The 21433-nt window shown below is 34.2% G+C and overlaps 1 protein-coding gene across 4 annotated transcripts in view; it reads left to right on the top strand.

Moving 5' to 3' along the window:
* The window catches only part of Tmlhe (trimethyllysine hydroxylase, epsilon), a 58047-nt gene that overhangs the window by 18251 nt on the left and 18363 nt on the right, over positions 1-21433 (top strand). For 3 of the 4 annotated variants that reach the window (XM_090326191.1, XM_090326192.1, XM_090326189.1), the window contains one exon: positions 10127-10303. The exons of the other annotated variant lie outside the window; for it this stretch is intronic. In XM_090326191.1, the coding sequence (XP_090182317.1) occupies positions 10150-10303 (154 nt within the window). In that variant the 5' untranslated portion in view covers positions 10127-10149. The remainder of the gene's footprint in view (positions 1-10126; positions 10304-21433) is intronic. 4 annotated transcript variants of the gene reach the window in all.

Here is a 21433-nt window from a genome sequence, read left to right as displayed (position 1 = left end):
GCTACTGAAAAAATATTTTTGAGAAGTTTTAATTTTTTTTAATTATCTTTTAAGTAGCTGTACAAAGGAGTTGCCATTTAACAAAAGAATTTATGAATATAATGCATCTTGCACAATGTTACCCTTTTCAACATTCTCACCCATCCCTCACCACCCTTTCTGTCACTCTTAATTTTGTAAACTTGACACTGAATTCTTGACTGCATTCTATCCCTCTTCTCTTCATAAGTCTACTTTTTTCCCTTGGCACACCCCACCCCTTTCAGGTACCCACTTCCTGGTGTTTACTTTGTTCAAATTTGACTTTGCCTCTCTAAGGAATTTCAATATTTGAATTCTCCCTTGAATCTACTATATTTCAGTTCATACATTTGTATACTGGCATATCACACAATATATTTACTTATAAGTTTATAAAATCTAGTTTATAAGTTTAAAAATCTAGCTTTGTTGGCATTTTAAAGGAATTACATTAAATCATAGATTTCTTCAAGTAGTATGGACATTTTGCCAGCATTAACTTTTCAATCTATGAACACAGAATATATTTAAAATTTCCTTCACCAAATATATATATATTATATTTGTATATATTATAGTACATATATATAGTACATGTATATGTACATTGTATATATATGTATTATGGTATATAGATTTCTTTACTCCATTAGTTAGTTTTCCTAAGTATTTTGTTTTTGTTACAAATGCAAATATGATTTTTATTAATTTGGCTGATAGTTCATTGCTAATGTGTAGAAATAAACTAATGTTTACATGCTGATTTTATATCCTATAACTTTACAGAATTCATTTCTTAATTATTTCAGAGTTTTGCTGGAATGTTTATGGTTTTCTTTTTTTTATCTTTATGGTTTTCTAAATGTAAAAGCATTCATTTAATTTCTTTATCTTGCCTAATTACTCTGGCTATAACTTCTAGTCTTACGTTGATTTGAAATATCAAATGTGAATATCTTCTCCTATTGTGAACTTAGGGGAAAAGCTTTCAACTTTAGACTTCTCAAATAGCCAAAGCAATCTTGATTGGAGAGAGGAAGACAAGATGCATCACACTATCTGATTTGCCTAATTTCAAAATATAATACAAAGTAGTAGTAATTATAACTGCATGCTACTGCTAATAGACACGGTAACTGAAAAGGGAAGACACATATAGTTATGAGCCACTAGTTTTTATAAGGTGTAAAGAACAAACAGTGAGAAAAAATTAACAGATTAAAAGTTAAGGAATGAAGAATAAAATTCCACACAAACATAACAACAGTAGTAGTAACAGTAGTAGCTATATTAACTGTAGACAAAGCAATCTTCTGGACAAGAAAAAGAGGCACATGAGGTAGCAGTAATTGGATCACTTCTTCAAGAAAACATGTGAAAATAGACCATCAGAATACATCAGGTAAAGACTGATAGAAATAGTCAAAATCAGGCCAGGAGTTTGGCCTAGTGATAGAGTGCTTGCCTAGCATGCACGAAGACCCGGGTTCAATTCCTCGGTACCACATACATAGGAAAAAAGCTGGAAGTGGTGCTGAGGCTCAAGTGGTAGAGTGCTAAGCCTTGAGAAAGTCCAAAGACAGTGCTCAGGCACTGAGTTCAAGCCCAGGACTGGCAAAAAAAAAGAGAGAAATAACCAAAATCACAATTGTCATTCCTTCTTTGTTGGTAATTGATAAATTAGATATGAAGGAAATCAGTAAATGTACAGATAGCTTGAATGGCATTGTCAGCAAACATAACCTGACATTTATAAAAGAATTCACTCAACAGTAGTGGACTACACATTGTTCTGAAGTGCACATGAAACATACACTAAGAAAGATCACAATCTGAGTCATAAAACAAAGATCAAAAAAGTTATCTTGGGGGCCTGGAGTTTGGCCTAGTGGTAGAGTGCTTGCCTAGTATGCACAAAGACCCAGGTTCAATTCCTCCGTACTACATACATAGCAAAAAGCCAGAAGTGGTGCTGAGGCTCAAGTGGTAGAGTGCTAGCCTTGAGAAAGTCCAAGGACAGTGCTCAGGCCCTGAGCTCAAGCCCAGGACAGGTTAAAAAAAACAAAAACAAAAAAGTTATCTTGGAGATATAAACATAACTACATAGACATAAAAATCTATGATAGGCTATATAATCTATAGACATTTTTTTACATAGATTAATATGTATCTATGACATATAAACCCTCAGCCTAATTTTAATTATGTTCTAAAATCTATGCCAGTGATTATGTGTAGAGATTCCTTTCTTGAATACTTGTTTGTTAGACATGACATTTGAAATATGATGTAAAAATCAATGTTAATAAAATCTTTAAAAAATACTTAAAAGAATCTAACAATAAGTATGTTCTTTGATCATCCTGTAATTAATTTGAAATAAAAACTTAAAAATAGAATAGTCCCAGCCAGGCACGGTGGCTCACGCCTGTAATCCTAGTTACTCAGGAGGCTGAGATCTGAGGATCACGGTTCAAAGCCAGCCCAGTCACTATAGACCCGAGACTCTTATTTCCAATTAACCTCTAGAAAATAGGAAGTGTGGCTTGGCTTGGCTCAAGGGTAGGGTAGTAGCCTTGAACTGAAGAGCTCAGGGATAGGGTCCAGTCTGAGTTCAAGCCCTATGACCTACACACACACACACACACACACACACACACACACACACACACACACACACACACACACACACAAAATAGAATAGTCCCATGTATTTTGAAATTAAGCCATAAACCCCTAAAAAATATGAGTAACTGGTCTTCAGCGAAAGCAAAAATGAGAAAACAGCCAAAGCATTTTTAGAAGGAAATGCATGCAATATATACATATATTAGAACATAAAATAAATAAATTAATAACCTAAGCTACATACTACATTGGGAAACTAGATAGGAACAAATTAAACTTAAAACTGGCAAAAGAAATGGAACTGGCAACAATTAGACCACAAACCAGTGACATTGAAAATGGAGAGAAGAAAATCCATGATCCAAAATCTGTTTCATTGAAAGAAATAAAATTAACTTCCAGTGAGGTTAACCAAGTAAAAAGGTAGAATCAAACCACGAGCATTAATAATTTTAATTGATCTTAAGAATATTAGGACAAAAAGGGGAATATTACAAAAAAAATCTGTGCCCAATTTACCCAATCGTCCAGAAACAAGGACATACTAAACCCACTAGCACAACAATTCATGGCAGCACTATTTTCCACAGCAAAGATATGGAACCAACCCAGATGCCCCTTAGTAGATGACTGGATCAAGAAGATATGGTATATTTACACCATGGAATTCTATGCTATTGTCAGAAAGAATGATATTGCCCCATTTGTAGGGAAATGGAAAGACTTAGAAAAAATCCTATTAAGTGAAGTAAGCCAGACCCAAAGGAACATAGGCTCAATGGTTTCCCTCATTTGTCATAATCAGTAGAAACCTTGGGCTCTCCCAGCAGAGATTTACAATAGAGCAAAACCTTGATACATAAGGCCATATAATGTGAAGCTAATTGAAAAGACCTCCAGGATATAGAAACAAGAGCTATATAATGTACTATATTATTTCTCTTCTCTTTTTTTCCCTTGGTTATTCTCATACTCTTATAGTATCTTACCTTGTAATCTAGAATATTGTATATATGTTTCTTTATTTGGAATAGGAAAGGGAAGGGGAGAAAACAAAATGAGGGGGGTAAGGGGAGGGAAAGGGGGACAAAAACATGAGAAGGTGTATCAATGTGTGTGAAGTAATGCTCCTTCTATCTGGTGAATATAACTGTAACCCTTCTATTAATCACAATAAAAAATTTGGCTGCCCATTCGTAAGGAAATCGAAAGACTTGGAAAAAATCATATTAAGTGAAGTAAGCCAGACCCAAAGGAGCATAGGCTCAATGGTTTCCCCTCATTTGTAATAATAAGTACACATCTAGGACTCTCCTAGCAGAGGATTACAATAGCTCAAAAGGTCATATAGGATGACACTAAATGAAAGAATCTCTTGGATATGAAAAGAAGAGCTTTATCTTGTGTGATTGCTGTTCTTAATGTACTATATTATTTCTCTTTTGTTGCCCTTTGGTTAATTTCATATCATTACTGTATCTGACTTTGTTACCTGGTGTACTGTATATATGTTTGTTTATTTGAAATAGGGGAGGGAAGGGGGGAAAACAAGATGATTGGGAGGGGTGGTTGAGAGAAATGGGGACAAAACCATGAGAAGGGCTATCAATGTGTGAGAAGTAATGCTCCTACTACCTGGTGAATGTAACTGTAACACCTCTATACATTACCCTGACAAAATTGGGCTACAAAAAATAAAATGTGCCCATAAATTTGGTAAAGGAAATGAAAGACACAACTTCCTATTATGGACTCAATTGTACCATCAAAAATTCATTTATTGAAGCACTATAGTCCCTTTATAACTGTACTGTGAAAGTTCTTTGAAGGACATAATCAAGATTAAGTGAGATTACATGGGTGGAGCCCTGAAAAAATAAAACTGTATTTTATAAAAGAGGAAGGAATGGTTGAGATCTCTTCCTCTCCTTCACCAGGAACCAAATTAGAACTTGATCTGGATATCCAGCTGTCAAAACTGTGATTAATAAATATCTGTTAAGCTACCCAGTCTATAATATTTTGTTATGAAAGTCAAACCAATCCAAGATACACACAAATTATCAAAATATATTCCAGGAGAAATAAATAACTTGTGTAGTCCTGTGTATGTTATAAAATACAATTACTAGTCAAAATAGTCCAAAAATGAAAACATTAGTCACAGATTGTTTAACTGGAAACTGTACCAAATTGCTGAAAAAGAAATATCGCTATATCTATACATTCTCTTCCAGAAAATAAATGACTCACTTTATTATTCAGTTCTTTCATAATATCAAATCCAGAAAAAAGGACAGTGAAAGGTAACTGTAGGGTAGTATTTCATGAACATAGGCACAAAAATCCTTATCAGAATATGAACAAATTGAATTCCACAATATAAGAAGGAGAACATACCAAGACCAAGTAGTCTGCTCAGGAATGTAAGTCTGGTTTAATTTTTTAAGTGATGATTTATGTAATATACTATAAGAAAATAATAAATTTATAGTACTATGTGATTATCATTAGAATCAGAAAAAACTATATAACAAGGTTTAATATTCATTTATTATAAAAGACTAAGTTAGCAATAGCAGGGGACTTCCTTAATCTATAAAGATATGTTATTAAAAAAAAACAAAAACATTCAATTAACATCATACCAGCAATGTCTCCAGGATTAATCCTATCTCTGTTCTTGGCTTCTATACAGATGACTGACTAGAAGAGTGGTTCATACCTATACTTAATTCTTTATCAAATGCTGGGTCAGCCACAGTTTACTGTTGTCTTCAGAACATGCTTTCTCTTTCTACGAGTAAGATAAATAAAAGCCCAAGTCATTAAGTTCTGTTTCCTTTTTTACTTAATAATTCCTTATTTCATTCATCCTATATTGTATTGTTAGAAGAAGGAGCCCATGTTTCTTTAGTGTTTGGTTAGAAATCATCTTAGCTAAATATCCTCAATTGTTCTCAAGTTGTTTTTTACAATTCAGCCTAGTTTTTTGCCCTTTATTAAAAGGGTCACTTTTTTCTTCCATTGTTCAATGGTATGGTATTCATTTCTGACACCTTATGAGAAAGGCCTTTACCATACACACTTCTACAAAAATTCTATTTATGATTATTTATGTATTATCTAAGAAAATGCAGGGTTTTTTCCAGCTCTCCCTTATATTTCTGAGCTTTCCCCAAAATCACCTTTAGCATTCATTTCATTTGTGATAATATTGGATTTTTCTAACATACATCTCCAGTGTCTACTACTTCCAAGTTTTGTTGTTGTTTTAGTTTAAAATGTATTTTAAGTTTCACTGAGGGAATTCTTCAAAAACAAAATGACTGTTTTCTTTGGGGCATACTTGTTAGATATTTTGGTTTGAGCTTTATTTATTTATTTATGTTTATTATGGGTTATAGTTACATTCACCAGATAGTAGGTGCATTATTTCTCACACATTGATACCCCTTGTCATGATTTTGTTCCCAAGTTCTAAAGCCACTTCCACATATTAAAATGATTGTTACAGCAGCACCTTACTTCTCAGTACCAATTTTCACAATAGTCAAGATTCTCCAGAGAAACAGAATGGAATCAACTGGTAAATTGTATGAGTATGTGTAATATGAACACTCACACAGACAAGGAATTAGATCATGCCATTTTGTAGAGGCTAAGGAGCACCTCAATCTCATCTTCAAACTAGAGACACATGAAACCACCAGTGTAGTTTCAGTTTCAACTGATGGCCTGAAAATGAAAGAACTAATTGTATAAGTTATAGTCAAAGTCTAAAGGTCCTATATAAAAAGTTTATAGTATAATCTCCAGTCTAAGGTCAGAAGACTATCGATTCAAATGTTAATCACTTCCAGAAACACCTTTCATAAACATATTCAAAATTAATATTTAGCCAGATGCTTGAGCACTCCTATGGCCCAATCAAGTTTACAAAATAATTAATCATGAACACACATAATTTTGCTTATCATTCCAATCTTGTTCCTAAGATAGTAAATGCAGCTTCAAAAGGGCATCACCAAATAAACAACTTCATCCTGTAATGTCAGCAGTTCCACAGTACAACAGTTGTTTCAGACTCTGTGACTTCAATATCTGTATTTTTAGTATATTGCCTACTATGATTTTTTGTTAAAGGTCTCAGTATTTTAGATGACATCTTATAGTAACTGAATTCTGACATCAACGAGATTGCTGCTATGCCTTTTATATTTGCTTGTTTACTGATTTACCTTAAGTAATTCTGTTGAATGTATAATCAATGTCTCTACTTCAGTTTTTTTAATTTTATTTTAGTTTTTTTAACTATGAATCCCTAGACATTGTTCGGGAGTCACCATAGCTTAGAGCCTCTCAACTTAGCACAATTTTTCCACCCTCCCACTGTATCACATTTAGTAATATCTAAGGACATTTTGGGTTGTCACACTGGAAAGGAACATGCTACTGGTGGCACAGAGACCAGAGATGCTACTAAGCATCCTAAAATGCACAAAATAGTACCCTGCAACCAAAACATTATTTATCTTTTATATTCCTAATGTTAAAATTAAGAATCCTCAGAAAGTTCAGTAATCACTATGTATAATGGACTTTTTAATGTCTTGTTTGTGCCTGTGCAGAGCTTCATTTTCTTTCAGGGACATGTAGATAAGTAAGGACATTTCTAGTGTCTTTTTTGTACAGACACATCCCTGCATGGGCACACATCCTTCTAAACACTGAAGTTATGTAAGAGCTTTTCAAGCACTATCTGTATCCTTCTCATTCTCTGGATTACCTTGTTAGATTTCTGGCTATTCTAATGTAGTGCTTGCTTCAACCAGTACAACTTCTTGATTGTTTCCAACAATACCTACAGCATGCTTTAAACAACAGCAAAAAAAACAAACAAACCCTCTACTCTAAATCAAGTTAGTTCAATGGGTCTTGGTTTACTTGCTCTAGTAGAATTACCATTGCTAGAAGTGGAAACAAATCAAGCTAAAGTATAAGGTCTGAAACCATGAAACTGCTAAAAGACAACATGAAGAAAATTCCTTGATGTTGGTCTTAAGAATAATGTTTCAAGATATAAAAGCAAAAATAAATGGGTCTACATCAAACTGGAAAGCTTCTGCATAGAAAGGAAATCATCACAAAAATGAAAAGTCAACCAATGGATTGGGAAGAAAATATTTGCAAGCCATTAACGAAAGCTAATGCCGAACACATGTTTTAAAAACTTGCAATAACTCGAGCAACAAAATAATGCAATTAAAGTGGAAAAGGGACTGGGATAAACATCCCCCCCCCAAAAAAAGACATAAAAATGACCAACATGTATATAAAAAGGCTGGGCACCAATGTTTCCTACCGATAATGCTTGCTACTTAGGAGGCTGAGTTCCGAGGATCCCAATTCAAAGCCATCCTGTACAAGAAGTCTGTGACTTTTATCTTCAGTTAACCAGCACAAAGCTGGAAGTAGAAGTGTGCCACACGTAAGGGTACAACCTGGAGTGAAAAAGATAAGGAAGAGAACCTTGGCCTTGAGTTCAAGCCTCAGCACCGGCACACACAGGTGCACGCGCGCGCGCGCACACACACACACACACCAAGATACTCAACATAACTTATGAAAGGGGAAATATAAACAAAACTACAGTGAAATACTAACACCCACTAAGATAGCTGCTATGAAAAATACAAGAGATAATGAGTGTTGATGCAAGTGTGAAGAAAAATGAACCTACTGCTAAATATTGTCTCACTTTCTATTTTTTCCAACAATAGAAAACTTAATGTATATCTTTTTAGATTCTTCCATATATAAGACAGTTTCTAGAATATGAAGCTATTAGAGGGGAATTTCTGGATCATGCAATAGATACATTTATTTTAAATTATTTTCAGAGAAAGTTTCAAGCTTCTGTCCAGTATGGCCTTGAAATTTTATAATACAACTAATGTTTCAGAAAATGAATTTCTACATGTCTTGAAAACATTCATTTAATCAAACCTCTCTACAATTTTGTTATTCTGTCAGCAATAAAATGGTATCCCATTTTGGTTGTAATGCTAGTTAACTTGGTTACTATAAAAGTGTTTGTGTTTTTACTGATCAGTTCTGATTACTTTCCCATTGATATCCTTTACTCATTTTTTCTGTTCATTTTTTATCATTTGTACTATATTTTATCTTATTTTATTCTAGGGATTGAAACCAAGGTCTCATACATGCCACTCAAGCACTTTTTAACACCTACACACACTTCAGGTCCATTTGGTTCTTACTCTAATTAGGCTCAGACATTTAATTCTGGATATTAACCCATGTTTGTCATACTGAGGTTTAAACTCAGGATCTCAGACTTAGTGGGCAGACACTCTACTGCTTCAACTGGGTCCTTACGCCTAGATATTAATCCTTTCATGTTACAAATATTTTCTCATTACTTCTCTTCAAGGTTTTTATGGTGTTTGCAAAATAGAATGTTTTTTATCTTTTATGCTTTTTGTAGTATATAAAACAGCTAGCCTTTTCTATCTCAAGGAGGTTGACATACAATGTTTTATCTATATGTTTAATCTATCAGAAATGTACTTCTTTAAATGGTACAAAGACAGTTTATTATTTGAAATATTAATTTTCCAAAACCACTTATAGAAGAGCCCATCTTTCTTCTACTGTTAGGAAATACCACATTTTTCATGTATTATGTTTTCATGTTATGAATGAGTTTTTATAATGTAACTCTGTTCCCTTGATCTATTTATTTATTCTGTACTGATATTTTTTTAATTATAGTTTTATAATAAACTTTCTTCTTTCTCAAAATTATGAATCTATTATTTTTCAACATGAATTTGGGAATTAACATCTATTGCATGAAAAATTCACTAGGATACAGATCACAACTACATGGAATTTAGGGTTTAATTTGTAGAGGAATTTTTTCTCTTTTCACTACTGAAACTGCCTCTCTAAACATGGTACTTCTCATAGCTTTCTTTCAAGTCTTTCAACATAGTTTTATGGATCTCTCCATAGCTTTCCTCCATGTTTTCATTTATTCCTAGGTACTTTATAGTTTTGTTGCTTTTATAGATTTGATTTATTTTCTGTTTACTTTTTCTAAATGAGTAAATTGATTCATAGGAAAATATTTGACTTTTTGTGAGTTTTTAATTTTCATGTAACTTCACTTTAACAAAAGAGTTGTTAGCATTGTACAAGGGCATCCTGTATACTGTCCACCCATTTAAGTGTATTTCTGGCTTCTTATACTCTTCCACTATTCTGTCAATTATTTTATCAATAACACACCATTTTAATCATAGGAGGTGTGTATGTTTTAATAATTGGGAAGTGACTATTTTTTATTGTCCTTGCTCTTGGTATAAGTCATCTAGAGGATGTTTTCTGGCTATTAATTTGTTCAGTTTTCCTAAATAAATATTTCTGATGAATGTAATCTTTTCCTTAGAACTGCAATATGCTAATACTGTGATGCACTTTGATTATGTCTGGCTTCGAGATCACTGCCGCTCAGCATCATGCTACAACTCTAAGACTCACCAGCGCAGCTTGGACACTGCTAGTGTGGATTTATGTATCAAGCCAAAGACCATTCATGTGGATGAGACTACACTCTTTTTCACTTGTAAGTAGATAGGAGACTTACTCTTATTTGTTGTAATCTAAAGAAAAATTAGTCCTTTCCAAAATAGAATGTTCTCTCAGTTAATTTTCCCTTTTAGATGAAATTTGAAGAATCTTTTGTTTTTCTCTCCACAAATAATATCTTACAGAATGCTAAGAAACTTGGCTAGAGTAACAAGATAAAGATCAAAGCAGAAAACTGTTGTAATCCTATATATTTGCAAGGCACATCCAGATACTAAAATTAAAAATTACCATTTCAATTGTTTTGAAGAAAATTACCCTTACCTGGTATATCATATATATGTTTATTTATTTATTTGAAATAGTAAAGTGGGAAACAAGATGATGGGAGGGGTTAGGAGGAGGGAAATGGGAACAAAAATATGAGGAGTATCAATGTTTGAGAAGTAATGCACCTACTACCTGATGAATGTAACTGTAACCCCTCTACACATTATCCCTACAATAAAAAAGGGAAAAAAATAAAATTACTCTTGTATGGGTCTTACAAAATATGTATAGGAAATTAGAAAAAATAAAAGACCTAAATACTTGGAGTTGTAAACCATTTTCATAGATTGGAAGACTCCATACAGCGAAGATATCATTTCTCCTCAAATTGATCTAAAACTTTAATGAAATTACTATAAAGGTTTCAGCAAGTATTCTATAATTTTAAACAAGCATAGTCTAACGTTTAGTGTAAATGTCAAACATTTGGATTTAGATGTATTTTTGTTGTCAATTTTTATTTTTAATTGACACCTAATTATACAAATTTGAGGGTACAATGTGATGTTTTCAATGTGTACTGATCAAATAGGAGATTGGGTTTGTCCACCCAAGCATGTATCATTGCTTATAGTTAAATATTCCAAATACTCTCTTCTAGATCTTTTGAAATATATAATGCATTATTATTTTTACTAACTATACTCATCCTCTTATGCAATAGAACACCAAAACTTATACCTTCTAACTATAACTTTGTACCAAACTCTTCCTACCCTCCCTCTCCAAGCTGTGGTTCTGCTTTTATGAAATAGGGCTACTAATTTCCACATATAACTAAAATCATGTAAGATAATGTTATATCTGTTGTATTTAGCATATTGTATCCAAGTTCATCTACACATTAATGACACTATTTCATTACTTTTTATGTCTAAATAATGTTGTATTGCATGTATGTACCATATTTTTCTTAATTCATTAGTTTATGGACATTATTGTTTCCATGTCTTTCCTTTTATGAATAGTTCTGAAATGAATATGAAAATGCAAATATTTCCTTGATACTATGATTTCATTCTTTACTACCTTTAAGTAGCTATCCCGAGGAGTTGCCATTCAGCAATAAAGTTGATGAGTACAATACATCTTGATCAATGCAAACCCTTTCATTTTTCTTATTCATCCCTCTTTACCTTTTCCCTTAAATTTTCTTAATTTTGTATGGTATGCATTCTCTCTTATTTCATCTACTTTCCTTCTTAAGTATCTCCTCCCTGTTTCAAGAACCCATTTCCTTGTGTTTATTTTATTGGACTATGAATTAGCCTTTTCAGGAATTACATTGAGTTCTCTCCTGAATCTAACGTATTTTGGTTAATACATTTATGTACTCTTAAATACCATCTCAAAATGTTTACTTATATATTTCTAAATTGCAGGTTCTATATATGAAAGAAAACATGCATCCTTTGTCTCTCTGGTCCTGATGTAACATGATTTTTCTCTAGGTCCTTCAATTTCTTTGCAAATGATGCAACATCATTCTTTCTAATGGATGAGTCAAATTCCATTGTGTATATAGACAGCATTTTCTTTTTTTTTTTCAAGAAAATTGCTTCCCAATTGTTGGAATTGTAAATGTGAGCTACCAATTTCATTTTCAACTATCTCCTTTCTCTTTCCTGTCTTCTGATCTCCATTTCAATTCTCTTTCATTCTCGTTAGATAGTTCGTCTTGTTCTTGCCTTTTCTTCTTTTGCTTATTCCCCTTTCTACAATTCTTGTTTACTACTGTAGTTTGGGATTGTTTTGCTGTTTCTGGGTAATAGTAATAATAATATGATCTCTTTCCCACTTTATCATTAGCTAATTTTATTTTTCTTGATGCCTCCTCTATTTCTTTTCTTTTCTTGTCTCATTTATACTTATCTATTTTATACTATTCAATAGTATTATTTTTCATTTTTATTCCATTGCTGTTTTCACTAACTAGTAGCATCTTTTCTCAAGTAATATTATTTTTAATGTTTTATTCCTCTATGTTATTGAACTTATGTTGGTACTCATTTTCAAATAGATATTGCTGTATGTCTATACTGAATATGTCTATCATTGTGATTGCTTTTGAAACTAATATTCTCCTCTCAGTGCAGTTAGTTTTGTCCCCAGTGACTACAGCATCTTTTATGAAAATCTGATTACTAAACTATTCACAAACTCCAACTATAAGAACCTGCACTTTGACTCTGCCACTACCCAGTCCTACCTGATCTTTGAAAATATTTCAACTAAAAAATTACAAGCTAGTAAATCTTCTAATAATTTGGCCTATATGTTCAAATCTCAATACAGTAAAAGTCCTACAAAAGTCAGCTATTCCACACAGACAGATTCTAATGGTGAAATGGATGAAAAGCCCAAATAATTCAAATAATTGTAAAAATGATAAAATCAAAGAAAACATGATTAAACACTGAAATAAATTCAAAGAGAATAAAAATGAACAACTGAATGAAATAGGGAAGACAATACAGGATATGTGAGAGTCACTCAATAAAAATAAAACCTTAGCAAAAACTCAAATTGAAATTTTGGGGTTTTTTTGCTTTTATTGTAATTAGTAAAAGGGTTGCATGATATTTGCCAGATAGAAGGTGCATTAATTCACGTACATTGATACCCTTTCACATGTCTTGGTACCCATTTTCAAATTGAAATTTTGTAAATGTAAAGCTCAATAGGTCATATTTTAAAACTGAAAGCCTTATCAAAAGACTAGATCATATAAAAGAATAATAGGACTTGAGGATAAGGTAGGTATGTTGTAACATTCAGACCACAACAAGGTAAGAAGAATATATGAACAAAACATACAAGATCTGTGGGACACAACACCTCCCTGGTGCTGGTGATTCACATCTAATCCTAGATACTCACCAGGCAGAGATTATGAGGATCACATTTTTTTAGGAGGATTACATTTTGAGAGTAACCTAAGCATAAAGTTTGTAAGCTCACATTTCCACCAATATCTGGGCACTATAGTAAACTCTTGTCAACTTCTCTATGAAGGAGGCTGAGATCAAGAGGATTGTGGTTCTAGGTCAGCCTGGGCAAAAAAGCTGGTGAGAACCAGAGGTGCTGGGTGTGGTGGTATGTATCTGTTATCACATATATATTGGAAATAAAAGCATTGTGGTCCAATGATGGGCTATATACTCTATAGACATAATGTTTTATTACATAGATTAATATATATCTATGACATATAAACCCTCAGCTTAATTTTAATTATGTTCTAAGATCTAAGTGCCAGGGATTGTATATAGATATTCCCTTCTTGAATAATTGTTTGTTAAACATGGCACTTAAAATTTGATGTAAAAATCAATGCTAATAAATTCTTAAATAAAAATTAAAAAGAAGATTGTGGTTCAGACCAGTCTAGGCAAAAAGCAAGACCCTATCACAAAAGAAACCACAGCAATAAGGGTTGAAGTTGAAGCCAAAGAGTGCCTAGCCAGCATGATCCCCTATACCACCAGCTTTTTTTTTTTTGGTGGGTTATGTGGCTTGAATTAGGCCTGGGCGCTTTTTTTTTTAGCTCTAGGCTACTGCCCTTGAGCCAAGCAACATATCCCATTTTCTAGAGGCTAATTTGAGATAAGAGTCTCAGGTCCTTTTGTGCCCAGGCTGGCTTTGAACCCTGATCCTCAGATCTCAGCCTCCTGAATGGCTAGGGTTACACGCCCAGCCACCACTAACTTTTTTTAAAGGCCAAACCGTCAGGTGCTGTGGTACATGCTTGTAATCCTAGCTACTTGGGAGCCAGAAACAAGAGGAAAGGGATTTGAAGCCAGCTTAGAAAAAATTAGTGTGAAACCCTATCTGAAAAACAAATGAAACTGCTAGGGGCATAGCCTGCTTGGTAGAGAGCTTGACAACAAAATATAAGGCTGTCACACCCACTCCAGTGGAGTCTGTGTAGCATGGAGCAGAAAGAGCTTGAATGGCTGCCAGTCCTAAGGTTTGCACCAATGGTGATCAGGCCTTCTGGAGGTCCCTGGCAGAGACCGGGACATATGTGTGGAATGCTCATAATGTTGGGTGCTGGGATTCTTTTATCACTCTTTTTATTTCTGATAGTTGATGGTATGGCAGTAATATTCTGTGCCAGCTACTGGCCTAAACAATTAATTGAGCGACTAAATGTTCCAGGAACTAAAAGTGTATGCCTGGCTACTCTGGCGCAAGACATACCCACAGCAGCCTTAATGACCTCAATGCATTCTATTAATAATAAGACAGAATTAAAAACTAAACGGAAAACATAATCTCTAAATTAGTAATAAATGTTAGTTTACCTAAATATGCCTTTAATGCGTCTGCATTACTTGTGTAAATGTCACAAGTACCTAATGAATCACATGGGAAAGGATTAGAAGGGCTAGAGCACCGTGGTGTGCTCTAACTGAACAGTAACAATGGACTCTTAGGTTTAAGGTTTTACAATTCCTGGCACAGGGTAATAATTACTAACTTAAAAACAGAATCATAGGAAGAACTAGAAAACAGATGGTAAACAAAGCTAATAGTGATTAATGCCAAGGCGGATGACGCCTAACCATAATGTCTGACTTATTAACCATGGCTTCTTAAAATGAAGGGAGAAGTTTCTTTTCTACTCAGAAAAATGTACCCTGTAACCATTCTTAAACGTGATTGTAATCTTTTGACCTTATGCCAACTGAAAGAAACTACTCCTACTTTGACTGTATATAATCTCACACTCAACAAGTAAAACTTCGCAGCAGACTTCAAACCTCCCTTGCGTTTGTGTCTGTCTGTCATCGCCGAATCCATTCCTGACCTGTGAATCCAGACTTGGTCTCCCCGCACTCCCGCTGAGTCGGTCTGCGGCAAGTGGCGCCCGAACAGGGACCTGACTGGACAGGTAACACTTTATCCTTTCTTTTCTCTTTTTCCAAGGAGTGGATAGGCTCTCACCAAGGGAACTGCAGTCCCGCCAGTAAAACAAGGGAGACTGGTAAAGGGTGAGCAAGATTAATCATGGGGCGATCAGGAACTAAAGGACAGAAACTTTTTGTTTCAGTTCTCAAGCACATGTCAACAGAACGAGGTCTAAAAGTCTCGGGTGCTACAGGCAGAGAATTTTACACACTCTGCCAAGACCTCATTCGTCCTTTAAGAAAAACAGGTTCATTGCAAGACTATATGAAAGCATGTGCTGACGCCTCCCCCGCAGTAGTGCAAGGAATGGCCTACGCGGCAGCTAGGAAAACTCAAACTTTTCAGTCATATGTCAAGCAGACATATGGGGGTGGAGGACCTAAGAAAGGGCCTCAACCTACTTGTTTTGAATGTGGAGAATCAGGACATATGAAAAAGGATTGCTCTAGCAAAAAACAGGGAGGAACATACAAAAAGAATCCTCCAGGAATATGTCCCCAATGCCAGAGAGGAAGGCATTGGAAAAATGAATGTAAATCAAAATTCCACAAAGACGGAAGTAAAGTAAAAAAAAAGTCAAGGAATCAAAAAACTAGAAAAGGGGCAGCCTCTCAGCCCCAATATAAGAGAGGAAAAGGAGGGCAAGGCCAACAGTCAGGCCCTTAACCCAGAGGCTCCAGAATTCACAATACATAATTTGCCTAAAGCCAGTCCAGGAAGTGCAGGGTTAGATGTAGCGGTGGGCAAGGATGTAATCCTGTCTGTGAAAGATGGGGTTCAACTGGTACCTACTTCGGTTCAAGGAACTCTACCCTCAGGAATTACAGGATTGTTACTGGGACAAAGTTCTAACTTTAAATTGGGAATTGAAGTACTTCCTAGAGTGATTCATTCTGACTTTACTGGAGAAATTAAAATCATGGCTAAAAGTGTTAAAGGAACAGTAGTCCTAAAAAAAGGACAAAAAATAACACAAATACTTTTGCTTCCTTATTTAAAATTACCTAATCCAGAGTTGTCAAAGGAAAGAGGTCAGGGCTCTTTCGGGTCAACTAATACAGTAGCTTGGGTTATGGAAATAGGAAAGGATAGGCCTTTTCTGTCTGTAAAAATCAATAAAAAAACTTTTAAGAGTATTTTAAATACAGGAGCAAATAAGACTTGTATTGCAGGAAAAGATTGGCCTCAAGCTTGGCCAGTAATAAAAACTTCCTCTTCATTACAGGGATTGGGAATGGCTTCTAATGTAGCAAAAAGTACAAAACTCCTACACTAAAAAGTGGATGGAAAAAAGGGAACCATCCATCCTTATGTCATTCCCTCATTGCCCTTCTCCTTATGGGGAAGAGACATAATGACAGAAATGAATGTTAAGCTATTTACAGACTCAGACATTGATGAACAATATTTTTCATAGGGGCCATTGAGGCTACATTATTTGTAGATCAAATATCTTGAAAATCTAAAGAGCCTGTATGGCTTAATCAATGGCTCCTTACCCTAGAAAAAATACAGGCCATAAAAGCTATTGTTCAAAAACAGTTAAACTCAGGACATTTGGAGGAGACTACTAGTCCCTGAAATACTCCTATCTTTGCCATAAAAAAAAATCTGGTAAATGGAAATTATTACAAGATTTCAGAGCAGTAAATACAACCATGCATGACATGGGCGCATTACAGCCAGGACTGCCAAATCCAGTAACAATTCCAAAAGATTGGAAAATTACAGTCATAAATTTACAAGACTGCTTCTTTACAATAAAATTACATCCTGAGAATTGTAAGAAATTTGCATTCAGTATACCATCAGTAAATTTTATAAGACCCTACAAAAGATGTCAATAGAAAGTGTTACCTCAAGGAATAAAAAATAGTCCTACGTTATGTCAAAAATTTGTGGCCAATGCTATTAAACCAGTAAGACAACAATTTCCTAATGTTTATCTAATTCATTATATGAATAATGTTTTACTTACAGCAAAAATTTATGGGGAATTACAGGAGTCTTTAATTTTATTATTAAAATCATTGCAAAATAATGGGCTAGTTGTCACTCCTGACAAAATTCAATACCAGTTACCTATAAGATATCTAGGACATGTTATTCATAAACAAAAAATAACGTCACAAAAATTACAGATTCACAGGGATTCTCTACTTACTCTAAATGACTTACAAAAGGCTTTAAAAAATATCAATTGGATAAGACCTCAGCTAAAATTATCTACTGAAGAATTAAAGCCACTCTTTGAATTGTTACAGGGTGATTCTGTCCCTAATTCTCCTCAAACCCTTAATAAAGTAGCTGCACTGTGGGCCTAAAACAGAGGCCTGGGTGGTCAAGGGACGCCTTGACCCCCCCTCCCCTTCTGAGTTTCTTGTCAATAACAAGGCATACTTGAGAGTCCCACCAGTAAGACATGTCTAAATCTAAAAATAACTGTTTGGTAAAAACATTCATTTGAGCTCATGTTTTTTGTGTTAAGTGTATCTAATTAAGTCCAATTTTCTTGTTATATGTCAATGTCTGATTATTTAAAAGTCTCCGTTTCTCTGTCTTGTTCGTGTCACATATTCTTCCTTGTCCAGTTTTGTCTTTAAAATTGGTACCATTTTTAAGTATGGATCCTTATGGTTTTTCTATGCATACTCAAGCACACATCCTTGTTATTTATTTAAACATTTCTGGGCCTAGCATGGCCACACCCCCATGTCTGCAGTTGTAACAAGCCCTAAAAAAATAAATTCCAGCTAAGTTGCCTTACAAAAAGTTTTGTTTTAAACTTGGTTCTCACCTACAAAAGTAAAATTGGCAAAGCTCTCTTAACACAAACTTCCGAAAAATAAACGGCCAATATTAATTTTACGCACTTTAAGATCTTTGAGTATAAATATGTGTGAATGAGTAAGTAAACATGTTCAAAATTAAATTGTCAACATACTGTATAAAACAATGGATAAATTTATACTTAAACACAAAGACAATTGGGTAAATCTAAGCTTAAAACTTCAAAAAAAAATATTAAGTTTAAATGTTTTACAATGTCTCAAAGGATTATTACATTGGTTTAAAAAAAAATTGGTAAAAAGTACTTTTCTAAAGACCTAAAAAAAAAAAAAAAATCTGGTTTTGTAATACTTAAAACTGTTTACATTGTAAACATTGTATCCTGTTTAAGCCAGAGGTATTAGGGAATTTGAAATTTATTACCTTTAAAGTTTAAAGACATGTATTAAAAATTTAAATGTAAAATTGTTCATTAATGTCAAAAACTTTGCCTATCTGTCTTTTCTTGCAGACTAACACTGGAAGTCTAATAATAACTTTTGGTACACTAATGTTTGTAATTCTTACATTAGAAAAAAACTGTCATTTAAGTTTAAACTGTTGATGGAGTTCTAGACAGTAATAATCTAAACTACAAAATAAAACAAAAAGCCTCTTCTAAAAACAAAGGAAGTAACCTGGGCCCTAGGGGGCCTAAAGACAAAGGAAATTCCTTTAGCCTTAAATGTTTTTCAAATGCAAATAAAGACCAAAGTGTTAAAAGTTTAAGTTACAAAGTGTAAAAGTTAAAAAAAAGTAAAAATGGTTTCTAAACAAAATTTAAAAGTAAAGTTGTCCTAAAGTTTTAATTAAAAAAAAAAAAAAAAAACAAAAAAAATTAAAACTATCAAAATAGTTACTTAATTACTATTTCAACTTACTCTTGTAAATTACTTTATAACAATCTCCAACAGGCCCATAAAAAAGGTCAAAAACCCTTATTCAAATGTAATTTTGACTCTTACCAGGTTCCAAGTAAAATCATACTTAGACTATTTCTAAGTTAACCACCTTATTACTTTAATTGGAGTAACATGGCCTTTTGTAAAACTCATTAATCTAATAGCCACAACTTTAAGCCTGCCCAGACAAAACAAAGTCCCTGTTCAAGTACCAGTTGCCAGGGCCAGCCGGCAACAAACCAGGGTTCACAAATTGGGGTTCCTAAAATAGGGGGCAAAAACTAAAAAAAAATAAAAAAAAGACAGACACACCAGGTCCAAAATGTCTACAGCCCAGGATGCCAAGACTCCCATCTAAATTCCAGACAGACTCATCCAGCCCACAACAACTAAAAATGTCCCAAAGACAAAAACAAAAACAAAAACAACTCTTCCGCCAAATGCGTGAATGGCCCGTCTCTCACTCCAACAACAACAGAGCACACCTCGCCCTCCAAAAAATCTTCATCATCTTCTACATAAAACAAAAACATTACTAAAAACAACCCATCAGCCAAAGACTACATTAACTCTCCTTTTAACATTATTATCTCTCCTTACTGTAAACTCCCCGGTGACCTCAACACAAAGTTACTGGACTTATATTCCAAAGCCTCTGCCTTTACATCCAGTAGGCTGAAAAAACTCAAAATATATTAAGGTTATAATTAATGTTTCTAACATCTTAAAAAAATCTCCAACTTTTCATTTTGGCCATAATACCTCCTCTTACGTCAATTATGAGGGGAAGTGTAATACTTTACCTATTTATTTTACTTTAAAAAACATAACTCCGTATGAACGTCTCATTTATTAAGTGTCTAAAAAAATACAAATCTTACCTATAATATAGTTACCTTACAACAACAAATTACAGCCATAAGTCAACAACACTTGAAGTCCTGGAACATTTCTACTCTCTCCACAACTTTATCTTAAAAACTTAAATCCCTTGGATTAAATTCAATATTTTATTTTTCTTAGTGTAGGTATTACTGTCCTAATCATCATTTTATTAATATTTCCTATTATCTTCAAAATTATTTTAACTTCCCTACACACCATTAAACATAACTTCTACACATATCACTTAAAAAATAAAAAACGGGGAACTGCCACACCCACTCCAGTGGAGTCTGTGCAGCATGGAGCAGAAAGAGCTTGAATGGCTGCCAGTCCTAAGGTTCGCACCAATGGTGATCAGGCCTCCTGGAGGTCCCTGGCAGAGACCGGGACATATGCGTGGAATGCTCATAATGCTGGGTGCTGGGATTCTTTTATCACTCTTTTCATTTCTGATAGTTGATGGTATGGCAGTAATATTCTGTGCCAGCTACTGGCCTAAACAATTAATTGAGCGACTAAATGCTCCAGGAACTAAAAGTGCATGCCTGGCTACTCTGGCGCAAGACATACCCACAGCAGCCTTAATGACCTCAATGCATTCTATTAATAATAAGACAGAATTAAAAACTAAACGGAAAACATAATCTCTAAATTAGTAATAAATGTTAGTTTACCTAAATATGCCTTTAATGCGTCTGCATTACTTGTGTAAATGTCACAAGTACCTAATGAATCACATGGGAAAGGATTAGAAGGGCTAGAGCACCGTGGTGTGCTCTAACTGAACAGCAACAATGGACTCTTAGGTTTAAGGTTTTACAATTCCTGGCACAGGGTAATAATTACTAACTTAAAAACAGAATCATAGGAAGAACTAGAAAACAGATGGTAAACAAAGCTAATAGTGATTAATGCCAAGGCGGATGACGCCTAACCATAATGTCTGACTTATTAACCATGGCTTCTTAAAATGAAGGGAGAAGTTTCTTTTCTACTCAGAAAAATGTACCCTGTAACCATTCTTAAACGTGATTGTAATCTTTTGACCTTATGCCAACTAAAAGAAACTACTCCTACTTTGACTGTATATAATCTCACACTCAACAAGTAAAACTTCGCAGCAGACTTCAAACCTCCCTTGCGTTTGTGTCTGTCTGTCATCGCCGAATCCATTCCTGACCTGTGAATCCAGACTTGGTCTCCCCGCACTCCCGCTAAGTCGGTCTGCGGCATAAGGCCTTCAGCTAAATCTCTGGTACTGCAAAAATTAAGAAATAATGTATTTAGAAAAGAACAATGCAATAAAG

This window comes from Megascapheus bottae, chromosome X (assembly GCF_031878675.1).
Source record: "Megascapheus bottae isolate mThoBot1 chromosome X, mThoBot2.hap1, whole genome shotgun sequence".
NCBI lineage: Eukaryota > Metazoa > Chordata > Mammalia > Rodentia > Geomyidae > Megascapheus > Megascapheus bottae.
The sequence above is the reverse complement of the archived record's forward strand: the minus strand, read 5'-3'. Positions and strand labels throughout refer to the sequence as shown.